Source organism: Aedes aegypti, chromosome 1 (assembly GCF_002204515.2).
Source record: "Aedes aegypti strain LVP_AGWG chromosome 1, AaegL5.0 Primary Assembly, whole genome shotgun sequence".
NCBI classification, from domain to species: domain Eukaryota; kingdom Metazoa; phylum Arthropoda; class Insecta; order Diptera; family Culicidae; genus Aedes; species Aedes aegypti.
The window spans coordinates 17,868,582-17,894,977 of NC_035107.1; the positions used below are offsets into that span (position 1 = coordinate 17,868,582).

Here is a 26,396-nt window from a genome sequence, read left to right on the forward strand (position 1 = left end):
CGAGGTAGTCATGAAAACTAATTTTTACTATGGTTCTCTAACTCGATATCGAGATACGGAATATCGAGATAAGGAAGAGTTGACTGTATACTAAAACCTAAAAATCATGTTTACTTTGTTGGTCCCCTCAAACAGCTTCTCGAAGAATATCTGTTCCATGACTCGATGATGCCTTCATATATCGACTCATGGAGGTTTGACTGTATACAGTAATGCTAGCATTTTATATAAACCTTTTTTTGTAATGCATAAATTGCAGCCTTTTTTTCTAAGATGATGCAAAACTCAATTGCTAACAATAAGATAGATCCTTTAACATGTTTTAGAAGGAAATCTGTAAAAGATTATTTTAAGTGGCTTTCATACTAGCGCACCCTGCAGCGAGATTAACGTCGTCACGACGACGAAAGAAATCTCTCAAGAGAACAACTTGACATGATTTAAAGTGTAAATACTAACATGTTATCGTATTGCCAATAAATTACAATTACAATTACAAAAAAAAACATGAAAATTGCTGCCGTTGTATACGCGTAATCAAAAATCTTGGCCGTGGTCCGGTCTAGTAGGCTGAGAGGGCACAGTTGGCTGTGCTGTGTGACACAACAGTTTAGTTCAGTATTTCTCCGCGGAGATCGCTCCTCTCTCTCGAATCGGAACAGGTTTTCACGATCGGATCGATGTGCGAAAATATGCAAAGGAACGCGATTTACTTTTTCCCCTTCTGACCGCGGTAGGATTTCGACACCCGGAGGTTCTATGGCAGCATTCTATACAACTTGCACCCGATCGAAGTCCGTTCGGTACGAAATTAATCCACTAATTACAGCTGCCAGTCCCCCCTAGGCGCTTAATTACACACCACACGATTGCCACGAGCACGAGAAAGGAACGGAACACACACGTACCGGAGAGGGTTATCAGCAGTAGGCCACTCAACTTGTCGCTCTGGTACTAATCCGGAGCACAGAACCACCAACACGGAACACTCTTCACTCTAAACACTACCAGGATAAGATGAGGAGGAGGAAACACGACCAGTCCGAACCGAGACCAAAACTTGAATGATACCACGGCGACGACGGAGGACGAAACTAAGCCCGCTTGCTGTGCTGGAAGTTGTAAACTCCGCACTCCCGCAGCCCCTACCACTCTCACACCATAACTCTTCCGCGTGCACTTCACCCACGAAACAACAACACAAATTTATGCTTTCGAGTGGTTTTATGCTCGCGGAGCTGTCATCTGCTCGAACATGAGATACCAAGATTAGCAAAGGGCTTATCTTTAGCGAAATTTTCGCGCGGACATGAGCGCGCAAAAATTTCGCAACCACGCGAAAAAGTTGTGAAATTTTGGCACCGTGCGTTTGTCGGGAACAAAACGTAGTGGAAAATTTCATCAGTGTATTTAACATAATATTGTGACGAATACGGAGACCAAAATTGTTTATTCAATTGTAATATTTATTTTTTTTAATTTGTTATTTGAACTTTATTATAAACGATAACCTGTTAGCTGAACTTTACATCGGGTCAAGGAAAATACTTTAATAATACTTTTTAATTGCAAGAGCGCTAACCCTGATAAATAAATATGAACCAAATCAGTACAGTTTCCCGTAGTATCCATAATAGAGTGGTTCAAAAAATAGTTTTTGCTCCACACCGCTCATTCGATTCTAAATCAAATTCTGAGTGTCCTTCCAAAATTTGAGCTCATTTGGATGAAAACTGAGACTATTATTTATCTTTATTAGGAAGATTTTCAGCCCTTGGCAAGACTGAGACTGCACAAGCCCTTCAAAGTTTATATGAGAATTACTATGAGAAAAGCAACCAGTTCATTCAATCGGTCATAGTGTTTTCCCACGTGCTCTTGGGGATTGACACTATGACCTAAGACTAAGACCGTTTTCAAATCGGACGCCTCAGTAATTAGTTATTGATTTATATCCAGTCACAAATTCTTCGGCAGTGCTCATTTAACTTCTGAACAGGCAACATTGCTGCACCTGGCGCGAAAGATAGCACGCACAAACCATGGCTACTATGTTTTACTGCATATATCAAGTGATGCCTGCAGATCAGCCCAATAATTATAGCCAAAGTTTTACAACTCATTCAAAAATCAATAACTTATTACTGGGGCGTCCGATTTAAAAACGGTCTTCGGCAAAGTTGTAGCTGATTATTGTATCTCACAGTATCAACATAGTGTCAATCCCCAAGAGCAAATGGGCAAACATTATGACCGATTTAATGAATTGCTTGCTTTTCCCATAGTAATTCCCATATAAACTTTAAACGGCTTGTGCAGTCTCAATTTTCATCCAAATGAGCTCAAATTTTGGGAGGACACTCAGAATTTGATTCAAAATCGAATGAGTGGTGTGGAGCAAAAACGATTTTTTGAACCACTCTAATTCATAACCATTCTTGACTATAGTTTTTAGGAGCTTATAATAGGCCCTAACTATTCACAGATTTCATAATGCTAAAGGGGGTAGGGGCCTATAAACAAATTTCATAACGCTTTAGGGGGTGGGTGGGTGTCCTAACGTTGTTACGGCTCATAAAAAAAATATGTACTATCAATACAAAAAGGGTCACGAGGGGGTGGATGGGTGTCCAAAATGGCCAATTTAAGCCTGATTTGCCTACTGAAAAGGAATCGCTAAAGACATTTCTCGCCGATTCCTTGCAGAAATTTTCTACAGTGACTCCCTTTTGAACTGACAGTTCTTTTCAACTATGTACTGCGATCAGAAAAAAGCGCATTCTTGATTGATTCCTTGCAGAAATTTCCCATGCATCAGGATAGGCCGAGAAATTACTTGTCAGCTGCGAATCAGGCTTTAAGCGTTGGGCTTATTCACAAATTTCATAACGCTGAAGGGGGTGGGTGGGTGTCCTCATGATGTTACGAATCATACAAAATTTGTAGAATATTCATACAAAAAGCGTTACGAGGGGGTGGGTGGGTGTCAAAAATGGCCATTTTCGGCGTTATGAAATAAATGAATGAACCCGTTATAAAATATATAAACCAGCCCTAGGTGGGTGTCCTCGTGATGTTACAGCTCATACAAAATTTAAAGAATATTCATACAAAAAGCGTTACGAGGGGGTGGGTGGGTGTCAAAAATAACCATTTTTGGCGTTATGAAATTTTTAAATAAACCTTTAGGAGGGCGTACCAAAATTCCGAAAATGCCTTCTAATTTGTTTTACTTTTCAATTAATATCCGAGACAAAATCCAGGATTCATAAAACAGTCATTCAGTTATGGTATAATGTTATTTCCAGTCAAATTCTCCACTCATTTTTGTCCCCATCTTTAGCGTGTTGGGCAGCTCTTTATGGTAAGGTTCTTCATAGAATGAGAAATCGAACATTTTCCGACAAATAGTTTACAGACTTGCCTTAGCTGGTCAGCTTGTGGAGTTCCTTGCCTCAATAGACCATTTCCGTCGGATCAAACCCCCTAGTTTTTATATTTTTCATCGAAAGACAATAAATTTTAAGTAATATTAGTGTCGGTATTTTTTATTTTTAAGTATGCTAGAATTTTGTAGAAAATTTCAAAAATTGACAATTTCACCACTTTTCAAGAGGTGCGGAACGAAAATGGTAACTCTAGATGAGGTGAAATTCATTTTCACCTCTTTGGAAAAAAGCAAAAAAACCGTTAAACTGGTAACCCTATCATCAGCTGTTGTTTACTTTTCAAAATGTCAAAAAGTTTAATCGCGAAAGAAATCCGGAAGTATTTCTGATTTTTATTAAAAAATGTTAGATTCGTTACGATGCAATTTTTATGTGAACGGCTTTTCCACTGTGCAGATACACATCAAGACATAATCTTTACCCTTACCTAATACGAGCTGGAGGAGAAATGAGGTAGGTTTGAAAAAATGGTTGTTTTGTTTTCGGACATGGAACTGTTTCATTTTATTCACATTGCCTCCCAGAAACAGCAGAGAAGATATCCCTTGAACTATTCAACATCAACTCTGGAAGAATCATGCTACACCGGGCCCAAATAGAGCACCCATCATGCCATCAGCTCCAGATTCATGCAGCTTCCGGCGGCTAACCTATATACTCACGAATTCGGCGTATACCGTATTGACTCTATAAACAGTTCCATGAGCTCCAACACGGTGGACGGCTCTGCATTAAAAAAACGACGATCCGGACGGTACAAAGAACGCACCGTCGATTAGGAACGGTACGCAGCGGTACAACCCCGGGAAAACGGCCAAATCCAGGCAGTCGCCGTACTGAAGCCTAAGCAAAACATGCAATAACATTCTTCTAATAAACCTGCGACGTCCAAGGGGCTGTTAACACTTCATGCATAACCGACAAGCCGACGTCAGTCTGTAAATATTGAAGTGAATCTCTGAGATTATTCCAAATTCTAAGTAATCCAATATTTCAAACTTTTAGCCTGCTGTTTCCTGATCTTAGATACAGATTTTTTTAGGACCATGGATCAGTTTGTACGTAGGTATCTAACTTCTAAGTTATGGTTCCAAGAGAAATCTGTGAATTCGACAGAGAACTAATGGATGTCTCTGTAAAAATATCCAGATATTTACCCAGAAATTTCATTCATGTTTTCATCAAGATTTTTTTAGGGATTCCTTTAAGAATTTCAACCAAGATATTTCAAACATTTTATAAGATATTTTTTAGTATTCCTTCCTTTTTATGTCCAGGTATTGTTTGAAGGATTTTTTTGAATTCCTTCAAAGATACTTCTGGGTAATTACCAAGATTTATTCTCTAAAAATCTCAAAGAGCTTCAACTGATACTTCTTCAAAGAGCTATTCGGGGAGTTCCTACGATTTATTTATTTTTTTATATCAGTTATATATCGAAATTGTGACTGGTTGGTGCTTTTCCATAAAAGTTTTTAAAGGAATTGCCCTTAAATCTAAATATTCATCCAGAAAGTTTCTAATGGATTCTTTCCCATTAAATCCGACAATTCTTTGTGAAATTTATGGAAAAGTCTCTTAATTAATTTCTGGAGAAATCCGTGCAGTATATCTGCAGGGCTGGTAGCAGATTTTAAAGATTTGGTATCTATTTTAATGCAAGCCTCTAAAAAGTCCCTGTCCTTCGGTTCACGAAGAGGTATGGGTGCGTTCTGCCAAACGCGGTCGAGGTAGATTTCTTGTGCGAACAAGTCACAACATGGACGTTTTAAAGTGCCAGAATGAAATGAGCACTTGAAGATTTGTTTGTCCAAAAATTTATCAAGAGATTTTTTAGGGAATAATCAAAAGAATTTGTCCAGAATTTGCTTCAGGATATCAACGGAGAAAATCTTTAAAAAATTACTGAAAATGACCAATTTTGACACACACCCACCCACCCCCTCGTAATGCATTTTGTATGAAGATTCTACAAATTTTGTATGAGCCGTAACATCATGAGGACACCCACCCACCCCCTTTAGCGTAATTAATTTTGTGAGTGAGCCCTTACTAGTTGTATTCTATTCAGGAAGATCTACTGACGATATTGATAGAAAAATCACTTCATAATCTCTTCAAAGATTTTGAATTTTCTTAAAGGTACATATCTTGAAATTAATCAATGAAGGTCGTTAAAAATCAATAAATGATCCCCTGATGAAATCAGCAAAGTGTCACCAGAAATAAATATTTTAATTACTTTCTGAAGCAATCCCTAGAAAAAATCTTGAAAAATGCATATGAAGAACATGGGGAAAGTGTGCCACCTCTAATTTCAAAGAGCTCAAAACAATTTTCTAATGTTAAATCCAGGATAAGTATTAATTGAATTCTAATTGAGGTTTATGTAAATTTTACAGTCGAAAATTTGTACTACGAAAAATTAAGAAAATGTCTAACTCGCCAACGCGGAAATTGCAAAATATCATAAGAATGTAAATACTGTAAAATAAATACAAAACATAATTAGCTTTTTGCAAAGTATTAATGATTTACGATTGTTAAATATAATAGTTATCAAAAAGTTCATTTGACGTTTAATTTTAATAGATTAACAGCATATCTTATGGGGCAGGAGGAATACCGCAATTTCTCATGTAAAAAACAAATGAACTTTTGTGTTTTTTGTTATTAAATATTGCATTTAATCAATAGGGTCCTAAAGCCCTGTCCCAATTTTAGTGCCAAACGCTTGAGTTTAGGCCAAAAACACATGTTTACTCAATTTTCTAATGTTTTCCGTTGGTTTAAGCCCAGAAAACATTTTTTTTAGATTTTGTCACATCCTTTGGCTTAAACTCAAATTTTGGGTGTATTTTGTTTTTCGTGTCCCTTACGAAATGTCAGATAGGAACAACCCCCGTGGTCGAACTAAAACCCCTGTGGTGTTTTTGTCGACTAAGCGAACGTCAAACATGATCAAAAGTGTCAAGGTTCATTTATGGACCAAATTTTTAAATTAAATTTTTAACATGATATAGCCATTATTTGAGCGGGAAAAATTGCTAAAGTAGTTACAGTAACATGCTTTTTCGTGTTATTAAATAAAAACAAGATTTCATTAAAAATTTTAGGACCCAATTTATCCTACTATTTCAAATCAAAATAAACCATCTGAGACATTCAAAAAATTTGTGGGAAGTTTTAATATTATTCCGACAGCCAAATAGGATGACAACTAATCTAATTTAATAAAATTACAGTCTACTATAAAGTTAAATTTCTACAGTTATTATCTGTACTTACCTAGTAATGTTTGTTGTAGTGTCACGAGTAATACTTGCGCAATTAAAAAAAAACATAAAAATATCCAAAAATAATTGTTTTACCAAATTTTTGGAAAAAAAAAAATCTTGTAATATTTTTTTTATTTTCAGCTTTCCGTTTACGTAGACGTAAACCATAATGGCCTCTGTTTGTTTCCTTTTTTGGTCTCTTTTTTCAAGCAAGATGTCTCTAAAGTTTCGATTTTTTAAGAAACTTAGTCGCTGCCAGCCCTGTATCTGTAATATTACCCTCAGGATTCCAATGAGAAAAATGAATGAAACATTTATGAATTTATTCTAAAATAAGTACTGAAAAGATGTTTCTGGAAGAGTCCCTAAATAAATAATTGCTAACCATAGTAGAATTTTTGAATAAGTTCTTGGAAGAATTTTATAACTTAAGAAATCAATAATTAGGAAAGAAATTACTATTCCAGACAAACGGTTAGAAAGCGTTCTCGATAAATTAATCATGAAATATCTCGAAAATGTTTTTATAAATCTCAGTAGTATGACAAACTTTGAGAAATCGTCTGATTTTTTTTTATTATTTTGTTGATATCTGTACTGCCCAATGGGCTACTTTTAATATGGGTCGCACATGATTTGGGTCGTGGGTTCGAATCCCACCGGTCGAGAATCTTTTCGGGTTGGAAATTTTCTCGACTTCCCAGGGGCATAGAGTACCTGCCACACGATATAAACACATGCATAAATGGTCAATTGGCAAAGAAAGCTCTCAGTTAATAACTGTGGAAGTGCTCATTGAACACTAAGCTGAGAAGCAGGCTTTGTCCCAGTTGGGCCAGAAAGAAGAAGAAGAAGATTCATGGTACACTAATAGTAAAATGTATTATGAGTTCTACATATTTTTGATTCACATTTCTCTTAAAATTGGTGTATAGAAAAGTTATAGATCTAGTTAAATTCTACAACTTTGCTGAAGATAGCACGCCGTTAACTTTAAAATCTTGTGAGTTACAAGCAAATTTCGAGTTTTTTTTCATAAATTTTCAAAATTGATGAAAAAAATTAAAAATGGTTGTTACACTAATAGTAAAATGTATAGTAAGTTCTACATATTTTTGTTTCACATTTCTCTTAAAATTGGTGTATGTAAAATTTAAAGATCTAGTTAAATTCTACAACTTTGCTGAAGATAGCACGCCGTTAACTTTAAAATCTTGTGAGTTACAAGCGAATTTCGAGTTTTTAAGTATATTTTTGAAGTGAATTTTCTCAATTTACAAAAAATATGTTCTCACAGTTTTTGCAGCAAAAGTTGCCTATTGTATGGCCTTTCTAATGCCACTTAAAGAAAATTTTTATCGAACCAACTCAATGGGCATCTTAAGATTTCATATTTTTACACTTAAATTTGCTTATAACTTCAAAATCACACGAATTACAAACTTGCGATATTCAGCAAAAATGTGTATCTTTACTTTCTCTACAACTCTTCTAAAGACCACATTCACGTAAAACTGAAAACAAAAAAGTTAGATCAAAATAACTGATTTTTTGGGTCCACCCTAAGTTAATACTTTCAAAATCAATTTACTTAGCTCAAATGAAGAGTTAGATCAAAAGTGACTTCGACAAAGTTGTTCAAAATAACATTTTCTAAAAGTTTGCAAAAGAGCGCAGCCACAAATTTAATCAAACAAAAACTCTGAAGACATCAAACGTCTAAAATCTACGAGAACAGAGATAACACTTTATTCCGGCTAAATTGTCGATTCGGTCCATTGTGCCCTGGAGGATTTCTTCGATATTATGGATCTATGATAATCTTTATTGTATAGTTTTTTTTTATTATCGCTAGGAATTACTAAAATAATTCCCTCAGCAATCGAGACGAAAATCTTTAATTCAATGGATAAAAAGAATAATGCTAAAAAATCTTCTTAATCCATGAGAGACAAAAATCCTCGATTGCTAAGGGAATTATTTTAGTAACCACTGGGGAAAATTAAAAAAGAACTGGTACAAATCCGTATTTAGGGATGAATTAAAAATGTTCGAATTTCACATTTATCAAACCCGGACCCGACTCGAACCCAAAAGAATCACTAAGGCCAAACCTGAAACCATCTTTTTTTTTAAACCCCGACTGAAATCCAAGTTTGAATAAACGATAAATTCGTCTGACGAATAAGAAAACTTTCAGCCCACCAAACCATTCAAACCCGACCCTAATCCGAATCCGAAAAAAAATTAAATTGTCAAACCCGAAACCGCCTGGTTTGGGTCTAGTTTCCGAAAGAATTTTTGAGAAATCTTTAGTGAAAATTGTTGGATAAATCTCTTAAAACATTTTTCTTGCAATTATTGCTTCTTTTATTGTTTTAAAGTATCCGCGATATAAAATATTTTCGTAAAAATAATGCCAGAGAAAATAAATTAAGTTTTCTTGATGGAAGTAATATTTTAGAGCTGTTTTCTGAAATACGTCAAATTTCTAGAAAATGGGTGAGAGTGTTTGGAAAATATTAATTTTTGTTCAAGAACTTTGAAACCATATTAATTTTAGATTCAGCTAATCGATTAGCTGATCGTTATGATGTAAAAGCTTCCCGAGCAGAAGAAAAGTTCTACTGAATAAAAAAGCTGAGGTATTCTATACCAGATAATTTCTAATACTAACAACCTGAATGAGGTACGAATGAGCCCTGCATAAGAGGTAAAATACCTTAAATAATATCTCATGATAACTCTAACTCATATTTAGATTAAGCTGAAAAGTAGCTCCTGTGCAAGTGGATACGTTACGTCAGAAAGATTTAAAAGCTTTCGAATGTATAAGTATTGTGGTCGTATTCAATATAATTTCTCTTATAATCTTAACACGAATCCTGCCAATGTTTTATCACAATATCCTGTTAATGTTTTTTCACAATATGCTTTCTTTTGAAAATAATTTCAGTCCATGGGTCACAGTTTGGTGACCACTGCTCTAAACATTCGACGTGAACCTTATGAAATTTTTCCTTATTTTTTCTGGATTTTAAGGTGAAGATGAATCGAAGCCAAAGTTAAAAATTTCAAGAGCACGGATCTGGAGAACCAAATATCCGTTTGAGCTGAAAACCTAATCGATTGGTCACCACCAGCTAGTGACCAATCGATTAAGTTCTCAGCTTTAACGGATGTTTGGTTCTCCAAATCCGTGCCTCTTGAAAATTTGAAGTTTGGCTTCGATTCATCTTCACCTTAATTAGGTTTTTACAGGCGGTTGAAATCGTAAAAAGATTGTATTCGCAAACCTCACATGACTAAAATTCATTTCTTTTTTACTATTTGAACTTTCAGTACAACAAATTATGGAAAGCACACATTTTTTATCATTAATGTTTAATAGTAGGAATTATAAAACTTATGTCCCGCATTGTAGTAAAATATTTCCGGTAATTTAAGACTTTGAAAAATTGCAATCGCTAAATATTCCGTTCATTTAGTCTCATTCTATCTTTAAGAGAAAAACACAGAAAACCCACACTAAGCATAGTCATGCACACCAGTTTAATGTTCGAACATTTTGTTCGTCCATGATAACATAAAGATCTGGTTCAGCGGTATGTTAGACGAACTACCTTGCTCGGTTTCAATGTGGCATGGAATTGTTCCTAGTGCTTCTCATGCCACTCAGCGTCTGAAAGTGCAGTATGATCGTCGACTTCGTTGAGGATATGATGATATTTCGATGGATTCGGGTCAGAGGGCGATGGAGGAATGCTTCATGGTTGGAGGACGGTGTCGAAACTTTGCCCCGTTGTCAGATTTGTAAGCCGGTTACCAGTAGTCGACAGAAGCGGAACTTCTGCTAACAACTAAAATCAGAAGTTTGTGAAAACACCAAGATTGTCGTGAGAACGGAGAATAATTTAAATCTTTGATATCTCGTTGAAACTTACCACGTCGTCGCTGCCGAAATGTACAGTGACCAGTATCTTCTTTGCGTCGGATTAGCTGGTTCGTTGAATGGGTTCTGCAGCTAGGGCGGAAGCAGTATGCTCTTCAACTGCTTCTTCGATTACACCCTGTAGTTTCATTCTCAAGTACCTCTACCGGCGTTTTAATCGGCCACCAATCGGCTTCTTTCTCCAGTTCTATAACTGTCTCTGTTGTTTCCGGAACCCATTTGTTCCACACACTCGTTTACACGGTTTACACATGTTCCAGTCGTGCCTCGTAAGAGCACCTTGAGCTTATCAAAAGTTTTGTAAATATCAGGCTCACGTTAAAAAAAATTAAAGGTTTCACATCACAAAACTTTTTGGAGCCTCCGATATTTGATAATGTAAACATAAACAAAAACTCATCTGTCATGAACAGCATCAGCCAGGCGCAAGTCAGCTGATCGAAAATTCACCACGTTTGTGGTAAAATCATGTGGAGAAAAGGGGGTCGGGAGGGATATCAACAAGAAATATTTTTTCGGAGACCGTGGGGTAAAACGGCGTTCCGCCAGTTTTTCATTGTTTTTCAATAGTTAGAGGCTTCAAAATATATGTGTTCCTTAGGAAAGTTTGTTCAATAAATTGATAGAAAGCTTATGAGACAATAAAAAATTTTCACGGAAATGGTCTATTAACTTCTGTCTCAATATTTATTACGTTGAACATGCAACACGCGATGCAACTTAACCTCAAGCCAGGGGGTGAGAAATGTTGGGATTGTAGTGCCGTACCCGTAAGTAGAATATACGGGCATCGTCGGTGGTAATGTTTAGATTTATACTATGCTGTGCTTACTGGAAATATATGAATTGTAGATACCTCGATGAAATAAAAGGAGTAGCAGTTGCTAGTTGAGTTATCAGTCAGTAGGGCCCATTCACAAATTTCATAACGTAAAAGGGGGTGGGTGGAGGTCCTTAGGATGTTACAGCTCATACAAAATTCGAAAAATATTCATACAAAATGTGGGGGGGGGGGGGTTGTCAAAAATGACCATTTTTGGCGTTATGAAATTTGTGAATAAACCCGTAGTTGTCTGCAGAGAATTGACTAGCTTGCTTTCTTCGTGCTTAGAATAGCTTTCCTGGAGTTGTGGCCACCAGCTGTCTAGGTGTTTGGTCATGACATTCACGTTTAAAAAAAAGTTACGCAGCTCACACGGGGTTGCTGGATATTTCCAATCAACTTTGAATGCCATAACATGTAGGAAAAGAAGAAGAAATAAGCACAGAAGCCTGGGCAATTCGCAGTTGAAAAGAAATGTCAATTCAAATGGGGCTCTCTAAGGAAATTTCTTGACCCATTCAGTCAAGGAATTTCTTTACTTTTCTGGAGCGAAACAGCATACTTTCATTTAAACAGAGATACTTGAAATACACTTGCGCTCAACCCAAAACAAAACAACACTTTTTTCCGTTCAACGACAATTCAATTCAGCCAATATTTTTTTATGGTGACACTAGCGATAAAGTGTAAAAACCGGCAAAACCGGAGGATATCGAGATATGGAGAGAGAAATCGTATGCAGAATGGAGGGACCGAAGCAATCATCGACATAGGGAGAGATATTGAGATGTAGAACGTCGAGATGTGGAGAGTCGACTGCACATTGAAATGATCAGTACAAAGCTTCACACACGCTGACGATTAAAGATGAACGTCTGTGCTCTGTGGTAACATGTTCTTTCGTGTTATTAAATAAAAACAAGATTTCAACAAACACTTTAGGACCCTATTATTCCAGCTCTTCCGTAAAAACTTTTGAGATTCACCCGGAAATACCATAACATCCAGATTTCATTCAAGGATGCTACCGTAAGTTTTGCAGGGATTCTTCAGACAATAATTCTGATACTCTTCCAAATAGCGTTCTGGGATTCTTCTTAAAATCCTTCTGGGAAATTTTTGGGATTGTACAAAGATTTCCGGAAGAATTCTAGGATTATTTGCGAAATTAAACGACTTCTGAATCCATATATCCAGATCCATGACAACCATATATCGAAACACAGTGTTCTTCGTAGCCAAGATGTCCCGGGCGATAAGTGAAAATCGCACACTGTCAGTTGTAAGAACTGCAGTTCTTCACATGTGAAAATCGTGAAAATAAAGACCATTGCTTTGTTTAATTGTTTGTTATGGTTTCATTATCATTTTTTGATATTGTTAAATCAGCTAATACCGTGGTGCATCAATACCCGGACGCTTAAGTCGACACAAATGTTCAAATGCTAATATCAAGGTGTTGTTTCAGAAAACCTTCAATGTAATATTGTTTCGAACCTTGTTTAACTCAAGATCTTAACGCTACTGATGAACTTTTTCGTAAAAATCATGATTTCAACATGAAAATCATTCAAATACTTGAGCATGTCTTGTCCATAAATCCGGACTACTGATGCAAACGGTGTATTTAAATCCGGACACTTATGAATCAAAATCCGGACATTGTGGAATATCACATAACATTCTTTTAATTTTAATTAAAATCATTTCAAAACACAATAAAATATAGATATTTAAATAGCTTGATGGCTGCGTTTGCCCTATAATGTCAAAAAGGATAGCACGTTTGTAATATTAGTGATTTGACTACCTGAACCGAGATGCGTGTGGCTTGAACTGCAGTCGGTGCAGATCAAACAGTTATTATGAAAGTTTAACACTATTTATTTCACATCAAGTTAAATGTTGAATACTCACAAAGCTTCCGATAGTTATTTTTCAAGTTTTCTCTTATATTTTCTTGCACAAAACTCTCTTACACTAATTATACCAGGGTCTTTTAGAAGATGTCCGGATCTTAAAACACTGGCTCGAAAACCCGGACAGTCTCTAGAAGCACCGATAAATTCCCGACTTATTCACCAACATTGGAGTCACCAAACTTTTGAAATATCTTTTCCTAAACACTTAGGGATGGTACACAAATTATGTCATGCTAAATTTCAACTTTTTCGACCTCCTCCCCCCCCCCCCTTTGTCACACTTTTTGTATGAGCCCTCCGAAAATTTTGTAAGGCTTGTCACGCTTGGCTCGACCCCCTTCCCCCCCTTGGAGCTTGACGTAATTTGTGCATGACCCCTTATGGTTAAAACTTGATATTGTCGCCCCGCCACCAAACCGGATCGCGCCAGTGAGACTCGCGACGCGTCTCAACTCGTGCGATTTTGAAATCAGTTTTTTAGTGTGGCGCTGCATTCTTACGATTTTTATGAACACAGCGCACTACTCACATATTATCACTGATAAAAATCCACACGCTCGATCTGTGTGTTTAAAATTATGGATCGATTCATGAACGTCCATATCGATTTGCTATGATTTTCTTGCAAACTTCGTGTGTGTTACACATTAAATTCCTGTGTTTTGCTTCATGGATTGATTCAACCATGCATTCAACCATTCAATTTTGCTTCATGCATTGATTCAACCGACAACAGGGATTCCATATTTTTTCCACATAAGTTCCCGAAGCTTTCTCTTCAGATTCGTATGTGTCAACCTATGGACGCATAGATCATCACTCCAACACGGATTCAGTGTGTTTTGCTTATGGTTATCTTGTGTCATAATCATCATGTTCAAGTTGGTCGATTCATTGATTTGCGCAATGAGATTGTTATGATGAAATCCATGAGCTATGCTATCGATTTCCATGTTCAAAGCTTCTAAATTGTTTGTGATCAACCCATGGGATGCATAGTGAACTGAATTGCGGTTGGACCTCATGTCGAACGACAGTCATCATCATGCTTCCAAAGAGAAGAAGCAAATTTTGAAGCTGAAAGTGTTAGATGAAAATTTGTGAATTCGATTTTTCTCTTATTAGTGAAGTTGATCGATGTACGAGAGTTCTACCTTTCTATAAGAAAACATTGATTATAATGTATAGTTTAGTAGAAAAATCGGATTCCACTAACAGATTTTCCTGGCTTTCAGTTTCGAAAAAATGGAATATGCTTATCCCTGGCTTCCCAAATTATGGATTTGCGGCGCCCCGCTTGTTGCTGGCTCACGGGTTTGAAAAAAAAAATCAAGAGAGCTTGCGACAAGCAGAGGAGCCTCGGATCCATATTTTGGGGAGCAAAAGTTTTTCTACCAAATTTCTTCTTTCAGTCCCTTGACATTTATGTTCTATCACACATGATTATCTAAAGCTACTACATTTCGAATTCAATAAGCAAATCAGTTGGTTTTCATGAATTAATATTAGGAAGTTCATGTTTGTTTCACATGACAACCTAATGTTGATACACATGTTATTATACCGTGAAATCAATGATGAAATCCTTAAGGCTACCACACTCAAATCATGTGGTTTTCCTCATTGCGCAAATCTATAAGTAAAACACACGACCTTGACGTGTAGATTTTTCTCAGTGTAGCTGCGACGCACGGGGCCCGAGAAAACAATCAGGGCCCATTCATAAATTTCATAACGCTTTAGGGGGTGGGTGGGTGTCCTAACGTTGTTACGGCTCATACAAAAATTGTAGAGTATCAATATAAAAAGCGTCACGAGGGGGTGGGTGGGTGTCCGAACTGGCCAATTTAAGCGTTATGAAACATATGAACCAGCCCTAATTATAAATAAATGTTGGTCTTGATTTCTACCGGATACATAATATAAAATATAGTTCACAAACTGTTCCTTCAATCAAACAATGTTCGCGCGGTCATCGATCGTTAAACTTGAGTTGGAGTCATCAGAACGCGGAGAAATGACGTTCAGCATGAACAAATTATTTGTTTTTAGTTTTATTAATTGTTTGACGATGGTTACTAGATTAAACATAAATGTAAAGTTATAAGCATTGTTAATAATCAGCGGAGTGAATAAAAACTCAACATATTGTCATTCAATTTAACTCTAATTGACTAACATAATCAGAGTGTCCGGATATTGGTACCGTCCGGATTTTGATTCACCACGGTAATGTGCCAAAAAGTAGAAGCACATTCAACATTTCGATGGTTTTGGAAGGATAGCATACATTGAAAGGCATCCTGCAAGCCTCCAAGCAAGCAATCAGTGATTTTATTGCGACACTTGCTCGATTATGGATCATAAACATCAAATAAAACTTCGCATTCTGCTTGCACTCTCGTTTCAAATTACCCGAAAATGAGTAAACACATGGAGATGTTGACTACGCTAAAAGTTGTCTAGAAAATTACCAGTAGGATTTCCAAACAATTTCTGATGATTTTTCGGAAGAATTTCTGAGAAAATTCTTGAAATATTTCGGATGGATTTCCATAAACAAGACTGTTAAATAAAATCCCGAGAGATATCCGGAAGAACTTCAACAGGATTTCCGAAAGTATTCGATGGGGATTTCCGGAAGAATCCCAGTATTGCAAATTTATGTCCAATTCGTTTTTGAACCCTTTCTGAATCACAGTTTCAACCCCAACCCGATTTAAATTCGACCGAACTACAATTTGCTTATACGTTGTTTTTTTTTATTTATGTGTTGATCACAGACCAAGGGGTGGATCACTTCTGATGCATCTGATAAATTTGAATTATTTCATGCATTTCAATGCATTTAAATGCACATTCAGCAAATTCGCATTTCATGGCATGCTCCAATGTTTATTTGCTATCCCAGTCTTAATGTCAAACTTATTTTTAAACAAGATGAAGAAAAGCTGCTGCTCACTTAAGAAAATCACTACCTGTAATACGTCGTGTCGTGACCGATTCTGATAATCCTTCGTTCTGATTGGCAAAGGACTGACTCGCTTAGGACCCGCAGTGAGGAAAACTCCAAATACTTTACTTTTTTGCCGGCTGCGGAATGGACGCTTCTGACCAGCTGCTGGCACTCGTCGGATTCATTGGAACATCGGATATTAACATTTTGGCCTTTACTCTCATATGTGGAATAAAAATAATCTTAATCATCATTCCGCAAATGACCTTAGAGTTTAATATCAAGTACTTTTTTCTCCCGTCAGTCTATAACTTAAACCACGCAGAGCCAGAGTAGCTTAATTTATAGTGAGAGTTGCGGTCTTGGAGAGACGGTTAGTTATTCGACGACCCATACACTATTTAACTCCTTTACCTACACTCGTGTCTCTTAATTTAATCTAAACGTTGCAGTGATTCAGTCCCCGAGATCCCTGGTTAACACTAAAGAAAATGAAATAAGTAATTAGGACAAATAATATTATATTTGTTTTATTTGGATTTCCTTCATTTAAGAATCGATGAGAATTTCTATTTGTCCCCAATTAGCTAAATACTGTAGGTTTATCGGTAAGGAAATCTTGAGGGATCCAATTAATCCTGATTAGTCACAGGAGTACTGCAGTCAATCATAATTTCCCCACTGTGCATCTAATATATCTATAGATCGTTTTTGAAATCCTGAAAAAATCAGATGCCTAATGCACTAATCAGGCATCTAAATTTGGGGATATCTTGATCTCGATCTGAAACGAATAAAATTAGTTATTAATTGAACAAAATTAGCGTAGAGTAAAATAATATTGAAATTTCCAAAACAAACAATGACTTGTTGCTATAGCATGACACAATGGTATGTTCCAGGGCTAAGTTGATAAATTTATCGAAAAAATGCATTTAATGCAAATCGATGTACATTAGATGTGCATCGAACAAGTGATCCACCCCTTGTCACAGACCCAGTTTTTAAAAACGAAAATGACAACAGTATTTTCGTTTTTCTCCGTGTAGTTTCCTGAGTGCGTCGCATCGAAAAAATCCCGGTAGGGCTGGTCGCTATCACATTCGCCATATTCGCCCGATGTTGCGATGCCTTTTCGCCCGATGCTGCGCTGCTGATGCGAACTCAAACCGTCAAAGATCGCCTCATCTTCGTTCGAATCAGACGTGTGTGTTCTCCAATTAGCCGACTGCCGACATCTTATTGGAATTGCTAGTATTTATTATCAATTTTATTTGAAAACTGCTTAAAGTACAACCAAAGTAATTGCGCAATATGTCGGTAAGTATAGCTGGATTTAATTCCAAAATATTACAGATTTGAATCACTCGATAAAAAAGTATCGACCTTGAGAAGATGCATCGTTAAAAAGTAAGGTTAGGTCGGTCTTTTTTAAAAGGACCCAGGGCTGGAAGCGAGACACTACATTGAACACAAATAATTATTCACTAAAATTATAAATTTCAGAAAAAATGTTAAAATCTAAACTGCTTGAAAAAATCATTATTTTATATCTTGATGCATAAATAACCGTGTTCTAATGGGCTGTTAAATTATGTTTCAAATTTCTACAAATCACTACTCTCCATTATTCATTTTGGGTCCATTCACTAATTTCATAACGCTAAAGAGGGTGGGTGAGTATCCTGAAAATGTTACAGTTCATACAAAATTTGAAAAATATTCATACAAAATGCGTTGCGAGGGGCTGGGTGGGTGTCAAAAATGGTCAATTTTGGCGTTATGAAATTTGTGAATAAACCCTTTTGTTTTCACAAACACGTTTTGTTTTGAAGTTACTGTTTTGATCATTTCAGTCACTACATTCAACTCTCCCTTACTCGATATATCGTATCTCGATATCGTGTTAGGGAACCATAGTAAAGGTTGATTTTCATGGCTAACTCGTTGGTCCCTTGTATCACAGTTGCTCTGGTTTTGTGTGTGTGTGTGATCCATCTAACCCCCACTGTCCGGCAGTGGTATTATGGAAAAAAGTTTTCAACAAAACTGCTTTGGCATAACATTTTTGCAAAAAGCTTCAGTCCGGGAGTTAGAAGGCGATAGCTCTATTGCAGATCCAGTGACCCATTTCAGAATGGCTGGAGAGACACGTCCATTCAGAAGTCACTTTCACTAACAACAAGCCCCGCATGTATGCATAACCGTTATCAAATGGATAATGATTATGCATACACACTTCCTGTTTCAAAGATGGTTACTTTGAGACTGGCGCGTATTTAATAATTGGGTATCGATAATAATGTAATCAGAACAATCTCACCAAAATGCACCCACGCGGCGTTGTCATCAAATCGAATCAGCAACTAATTGGGTATTCGTCCCTTCTTCTTGTGACACACATATCACAGGTTAATTCTAGACCACATTTTTATGCCTTATTTCACGCATTTTTCATGTAACACAATAAATTAACAAAAACACTTATTTTTCTTGAATCTATCTGGTGGCGTTGTACTGTCGGCTATAATACACAGTCGCGAAAAATATCACGTGGAAACAAAATTAATGAGCAAAACCAAGGGTGGAACTGGCGGCTCTTTATTGCTACCCCGACGTGTCGCTGGTTCTAAAATGTAAACAACCATACAAAATAACGACCAAACAATGGTGACGGCGTAATAAATTTTCTCGCAAACATCTTTTTTGGGAATTTTGCAGAATTTTCTGATTAAATTGCCAACAGCGCACTGCAGTAGCACGTAGCAAATAACTGCTTGCAAACAATTTCTTTCAAGCGCATTGATTACCTGTAATTTTGCGAAGAATGATTTTTACTTTTCCGCGTTAAGCCTTAAAACTGGTTCTGGACTTAGGTTGGCGGCTTTTCAATTTTACTCCCAGTTGACAGCCGCCCTCCACCCTTGAGCAAAACCAATTGAAACCGGTCATAAAACATCCCAACACACGACATTTTTGATCACACGGAAAGCGCTAAAAGAATTTTTCACTGCTTGATAGTAAGGTTATTTTCAATATACACCTCCGAACTACAATCCGGGTGGCGTAGCACCAGCCAACTCGTCGGCAAAATCGAGGAAAACGAGAACACGAAAAAATATGTGGCAAGCAAAACAAAACACGACCGTTCGCGGCAACGCCTACTGCGATCCTTCGTATCACAGTTGCTCTGGTTTTGTGTTCTATAACTCGATGGTCCCTTGAATACCGAGTTATGGAGAGCTGACTGTATTATTTAACTGGCTGGCCGCTACCATCCCTGAGGCTCTGTCATAAGTAAAAGCGTCCCACACTCTAGTAACGTTTTTGTTCCATTAGCGTCAATTAGCATCTCAAGGACGGTTTTTTATTCTATTCTCTCCTCTCGCAGACCTTCGAACAAGCCGCGGAAGATGTCAAGAACCTGAAGGCCACCCCGTCGGATGCCGATCTGCTAGAAGTTTACGGCCTTTACAAACAGGCCACCGTCGGCGACTGCAACACCGACAAACCCGGCCTGCTGGACTTCAAGGGCAAGTCCAAGTGGGAGGCATGGAATGGGCGCAAGGGCATGTCCCAGGACGATGCCAAGCAGGCCTACATCGCCAAGGTGGCCAAACTGGTGGAGCAACACGGGCTGAAGTAAAGATGATTGGCGCGCGAAGGCATATTAGATGAGACGCACAGAATGGGGCACTCCTCTCTGCGAGGTGGGGGAGGGTGCCGGACCTTATTCTTCCGGAATCTCACGGACCGAGGGTAGGCATTATTACGGAAAACCTTCGTACTTTTTGTTTTTAGAGGGTAGATTGTACGAACTTCGGATTGTTTCGATTATGAATCACAAAAAAACAAACGCTGAATTAGTTCTCGTCAAGGGTTTTGGGTTTTTTATAAATACAGTTCATGTATTTCGTTGAATGCTCTTTTGAATTGATAATACTAGTTGCTAAAAGCTATGATAACACGTTTAGGAATAAGTTGTTTAACAATAAATTATTAAGGATTCCAAACATAAATTGGCTTTTTGAAACTGAAAATCTTCTTCCTTGCTTTATTATGTAACTTTACAGGGCGGTTAGCAAGTTTTTTTTCTGAGAGACTTGGTTACTATTTTAGTGCAAGTCTCTAAACGTTATCTATTTTTAATATAGTATCTTTTTTAAGCAAAATGTTCTCTACGTGAGCATGAGCATCGATGTCCACACAATTCGTAGTTGTTACTCCGTGATTGACCAGAATAATCGAAATTGCACAAGGAATCAACAGAGGGAGCTTGAAACGGGGTTAGTGGTCTACTGGCTACCGCTTCTACTTCATAAGCAGAAGTTTATGGGTACAATCCCATGCCCGTCACTTTCCCCGCATTTTGTAGTTGTATCTTTCACTTGCTTCTATCTTCCACTTACGAATAGATTATCGTTTATAGCATATAGCTAGAACCAGAGACGGACAAAAAAAAAGTTTCCCTACGCTTCCATTCTTCCATCATTATAGCACGCCTTTTCTTTACGCCTGATACATAGGCAGTCTGCTAGCAAGCCTCTCTGCCATAAAAAATTACCACCTCTTCACCCTTCCCGCATGAACTGGCGTACTCCTTCCCCTTCCCCTCATTGGTCTGCATTCTGACGTGGCAGGCGCCATTGTTGCCTAAAAAAATAGGAGACCGCCAGCACTTATACACTGAAAGTTTCTGTCAGTCCCATGCATCCCAATCATCTTTTTGGTTCCTTGTGTAAGTGCAGCTGATCTGGAAATACTAGCGTAGCAACCACGGGCAGCCAATCAAGATCAAGCTCAAGGAATCAACAGGGAGAGCTTGGGAGTTGCTTACCATCTTCGATCGATATCGAATTTCGATAATTCCAAATATTGAAAAGTCGACAATGTAGTACGCCGGTAAATACATAAATGTAGTATTTATGCCGTTTCCAAGATAAAGATGTGTGTAAACTGATGTTAGGGTTACGTTCTACTTCGTCGTAAGAGCTACTATTCGTCGTATCAAACTTAAAATGTTCCACTACGGCGGATATTCCAACTTACCTGCAACATAGATTCATTTTCCGAATGTAATTTTGTGAAAGCTTATGATTCGTCCACCTGTACACCAAAAATGCAACGAAACTACTGTATTTCGATAAATAACTTCAGTTCAATTATCCACTTTACACTTTTTCACCGAAATCGCATGGACGAACACGATTTGAGAGAAATGCTTAGCGATCGACATCAGTCACACCACTTTCCAACACAAGTTTCTTCCCGCCCCCCTGTGTGACTTACATCGCCGTGCACTTATTTTCACTATGGAAAACCTTCGTACTTCTTTACTGAAGGATTTCATTCCAATCACACGCCGTAAAACTTCAATAAATCCCCAAATTTAAAAAAAAAAGTTTGTACGCATCAATGTGTGGGCGACGCTCGATGTAAAAATACGGTTCCTTTGATTGTGTTGTTTTCGCTGTACTGTGAGCAAATGCCATAATTGTACGGTCAAAAGGAATTGTGTTCATATGTTTGGGCTGAATTTTGATGACGAACAATGAATTTTAAAGGAAATTAGTATATTCCATCATGCTGAAGGAATGGAGGGAGATGCCCGTAGATCTATATATTCTAGTAAAACATTTTATTATAGCGTTGATATGTTGTGTTTTAACCATTCAATACACACAGTGAGCCGTAAGTTGTGAGACGAATCTGGAAACTGATTGCGACGGAGTTGAAAACGATACGACGGACTGAGAATATGGTAAGATGCATTTTCTTTGCATAATTTCCAAAAAGAGATCAAGATTTATCAAAATGTTATTGTACAATGCTAAAGCCGTTTTGAGAAAGAATTGTTTGGCATCGGTTTGTATCAGCATCATTCACTGCAATACTGGGAAAATTGCAGTTCTCACTGATCAATGCTTAATACGATGGATACTAGCACATCACCCTACCGTGTGTAGTATATTTTTCTCATGCTTGCCTGAACTTGGGGATAAACCGTTCTCGTGGGAAATTTATGCAGCACACAACAGCTGAGCTACTCGAAAAAAGCTTCCTTTTTCAGTATTTTATCACTAACCGTTTTCTGCGTCACAAAAGATCAACCACGGACTTTATCGGACCAATTCAGTCAAAACCAGTCAACGCCAGTAAAAACGTAATTAGATGCACAACGGAACGAGTGAACTAAATTAAACTACATCACAAAATCAAATCTTCCGCAATGTTTACCTTTTTGACAGCACTAACTTTCCTGAGTGCATTGAGTTTAAGCCAAGGCTCCCAAAAAACCTATTTGTCTTACTGCAGAAAAAATAATCTGATTTAAGAAGCTAGAGGAGGATTTTGTGCAAGGATTCTTAAGATCAAAACCTCTCATGAATGATTATTTATTCCGTGTTGGATAGCGCAAAAGATTTAATACCGCTAGTTGTGCTCAACAAGACTATACAATAGCTCTTATGTATGTTTTAACGTACACTACAAGGGTAGATGTATTCATACTATACAAAACTAAGAAGTTTAGAAACGGTTTTATGTTATAGTTTTAACAACCTCCTGTAGTGTGGGCCTCTTGGGGTTTAACGGAGTTTTATTAAGGTTATTGAAACTAATAAGTTCTAAAATGAGTTTTAACGATATGGTGGTAACAACAGCTTGTAGTATGTGAAAAAACTAAAAATGTTACTTGGGCTCCTTTGCCTAATGGAACGAATTTGATTAAATGCAATGCTATTTACAATTATGCCAAACGGCTATTATGCCAAATGGCGATTATGCCAAACGACCGTTATGCCAAATGGCATTATGCCAAACAGCTATTATGCCAAACGACTGTATGCCAAACGGCATTATGCCATATGGCATTATGCCAAACGGGGTAGACCCGTTCTATCAGTATATGCCATAACTCATTTCTCTTTACTGAATCGTACGCCGCCTTGAAACCAATGAACAGATGGTAAGTCTGCAAGTTATATTCTCGGAACTTATCAAGGATTTGTCGCAAGGTAAACATTTGATCCGTCGTTGATCGGCCCTCACGAAAACCAGCTTGGTATTCGCCGACGAAGGACTCCTCCAGCGGTCTCAATCTGTTGAACAGAACACGCGACATTATTTTATACGCCGAATTGTGGAACGTTATTCCTCGATAATTGGCTCAGTCCAGTCTGTGTCCCTTCTTATACAGAGGGCAGATGAGTTTTATCAAACATTAATTAAGGCATTTATCCAAAGTTTCCTTAAGTTTGATTCTTTCCATTGTTCATTGATTCTTTCGCGGATTTTGCAGGGATAAATATAATAATAATAATACTCAAACTCAATAACGATCCATGGAAAATATATTGAGAAATTACTCGAAATCTTTGGAAGATACATTTGGGCTTATTCTACGAGTGGCGTGATGTGAGAAATGTCGGTCTCGTATAGCGAGGTGATAATTTCTCAACTCGAGTGAAGTGACTCGCCGTGTAAATCAAATGAAGAGTCACTTCACTCGAGTCGAGAATTGTCACCTCGATATTATAATACGAGACCGACAATAAGGAATAATTCCTGGATGAAACTGTGGAGAAATCCTGGAAGAACTTCTGCAATTTCTTTGAAAAATCCTTGGAAGGTTCCTAATACATTCCATGAGGGAATTTCTGGAGCAATTCTTGGGAGAAAAGAGATACTGATCCCGTGAAAACAATTGGAAAAAATGCTAAAAAAATAGCCTAAGAGCTCCTGAGGAATTCTTGAACGATTTTCAGGAAAATCCCTAAACGAATCTGCCAAAGAAAAAAAAAAACAGGATTATACCTTTGCGGGTTCTGTTGGAAGAATCTCTTTGGGAATCTTTGCAATATTTGCCGGACTTCTCCATGAATTTATTCAACGCATCATTCAGATCTTGTGTCATGATCTCCACTTATAATATCTGAAAGGGTTTACTTCAGAAATATGCAAGAAATGAAAGGATATTATAAAATCCATAAATTTACGTTTATCACAAAAATGCAGCATACACCCAATTCTATTTTTGCACGGGGGATGCGTACCGTGCAAAAAAAAAAAGTTTTCAAATCAAAATTTCAAAAACCATGCAAAAAAATGTAACACCAGTTCTCGACGTTTCATGGCGAAAAATAAAATGTATGAAAGCTTTTTTTTTTGCACGACCGTGTAAAAAAAATCTGTGCATAAACAGAATCGGGTGTAATTATAAAAAGGATGCGAAAGGGTTAGAAAAAGCTCAAAATAGTCGTTTTGCGTTAAGCAAGGCTGGTAGCGAGTCACTTTTTAGTGACTTGGTCACTTTTTTGAGGCCAGTCACTTCAAAGTCTCTTTTTTGAAGACATTTCAACTAAAGTCACTTTTTCCGTCAAAAAGTCACTTTTTTCAACTATTTTGAGCTAATTTTCGGGAGAAAATTTTGAATCGGCCTTCTCAATTTAGGCTAAGTTTTAAGTTAGCAGGGTGTCTACTACTTGAAAAATCCTGGAAAACCTGGAATTATCAGGGAATTTCATTCAACCTGGAAAAAACCTGGAATTATTATAGGATTTCGGCTATACGCAGGGAAAATACTTCGAACCAGTAATTATTATGGCAGAATGTGTCCTTTTTGTAACACAAAATTCCTTCAATCAAAAAAAATTTCGGCTGCGCCGCTATTATAACTTGACTATTCAGTCAATTCATTTTAAGTTATTTTTAATATTCCAAATAAAACTTGTTTAAATAAGGAAGTAGGACTTAGGATTGCTAAAATGGGAAAGGCAAGTACGATTTCCAGTTCTAGTTGGGTATCTTTCATTAGCATATGAAATAAATAATATTTGTAGGAAAAGATTCAAGCTCACAACAACTACGAAAAATGGTATATTTTCAGGTAAGCAGATCTTTTTTAAAGGCATGAAATATTTAAATGCATATTTCTAAAAAGTGTTTATTTTTAGTTAAGGTATCTAAAGACATAATCAATATGGTATCTAAAGTCACTTTTTTGCCTTAACCCTCTCATTCCCATGGTAGCTCCAGACTTACTTTGGTTCTCCAACTCGATATCGAGATACGAAATATCGAGTAAGGGAGAGTTAACTGTAGATTATGATTCTATACTTATCAGATTATTCTAAAAGTCAACTAATGTTTTGAACAGTAAAACTATTGGTAAGCAATCAGTTTACTATTGTGAAACATCCAACAAATTTTTGAACTGATTTTGCAAAAAAATGACCCTTTGAAATATTGTTTTTTGAATTACTTTTTATAAAAACGCTTTTCCATAAAGAAACTGTCGATTAAAGTCGTCGAAAATAGATGGTTAATCTGCTTGCAATGAATTCTGGTGCAACATTCTAGAGGCTCCAGACAAACCTTCAGATACTATTACGTAACTATTTATCCAGAGATTCCTTCTGGAACACTTTCAAGAACTCCACCAGAAATGCCACCAGCAATTTTTCAATAGAAGCTTAGAGGAATTTCTTCTCAATTTGGTACTAACAGTTTTTAGAGCATTCCTACGCTTCTACCTCCAGTAATTTGCACAGAGATTACTCTCAAGAAAAAATCTCATTATTTCCTCCAGATTACTGATTCTTTCACAGATTTCATCAATCGCTACTTGTAGGATTATCCCCGCAGGCTCTACAGAAGTTTTTTTTCCAAAGGTTTAGTACAGAGTTTTCGAAAAAAAATCGACATTTTTACAAGAAACCCTGCAATAATTCCGACGCCTTTTTTTCATTTAATCCAGGCCTTTTTATAAGGATTCTCTCAAAAATTCATCCATAATTACTCTCCGGAATTGCTCAAAACTTACTTAAGGTATTATTGGATAAAATCTTTTCCAAGAATTGCTCGATGAATTGCATCTGGGATTCCTCATTAGATTCCTCTAGAAATTTCTCCAGCATTTCTTCAAAATATTATTACTGTGGCTCAAACACTTCACTGATATTTTTTTAAATACAGTTTTCAAACCTCCATAGATTCTTTAAAATTTCATTCAAGCT

The 26,396-nt window shown here is 37.0% G+C and overlaps 2 protein-coding genes and 1 long non-coding RNA gene across 3 annotated transcripts in view; 1 reads left to right on the forward strand and 2 right to left on the reverse strand.

The window, feature by feature from the left end:
• Positions 1–1,161, reverse strand: part of LOC5577930 (NADPH--cytochrome P450 reductase) — a 107,484-nt gene extending 106,323 nt beyond the window's left edge. The window contains exon 1 of the mRNA XM_021839037.1: positions 909–1,161. The gene's annotated coding sequence lies outside the window, so the exon portion shown is untranslated. The remainder of the gene's footprint in view (positions 1–908) is intronic.
• Positions 1,162–10,078: 8,917 nt separating this feature from the next.
• On the reverse strand, positions 10,079–11,292 carry LOC110674764. Its single transcript, XR_002499173.1, has 2 exons — positions 10,672–11,292; positions 10,079–10,587 (listed from the first exon to the last, which is right to left on the reverse strand). It is a non-coding gene; the product is annotated as an uncharacterized LOC110674764 (long non-coding RNA).
• A 6,242-nt stretch (positions 11,293–17,534) lies between these two features.
• On the forward strand, positions 17,535–20,399 carry LOC5578729 (acyl-CoA-binding protein). The gene is made up of 2 exons (XM_021839041.1): positions 17,535–17,700; positions 19,772–20,399. The coding sequence occupies exons 1-2, from the start codon at positions 17,695–17,697 to the stop codon at positions 20,024–20,026; spliced, it is 261 nt and encodes an 86-aa protein (XP_021694733.1). The 5' UTR covers positions 17,535–17,694; the 3' UTR covers positions 20,027–20,399.
• The last annotated feature ends 5,997 nt before the right edge of the window (positions 20,400–26,396 follow it).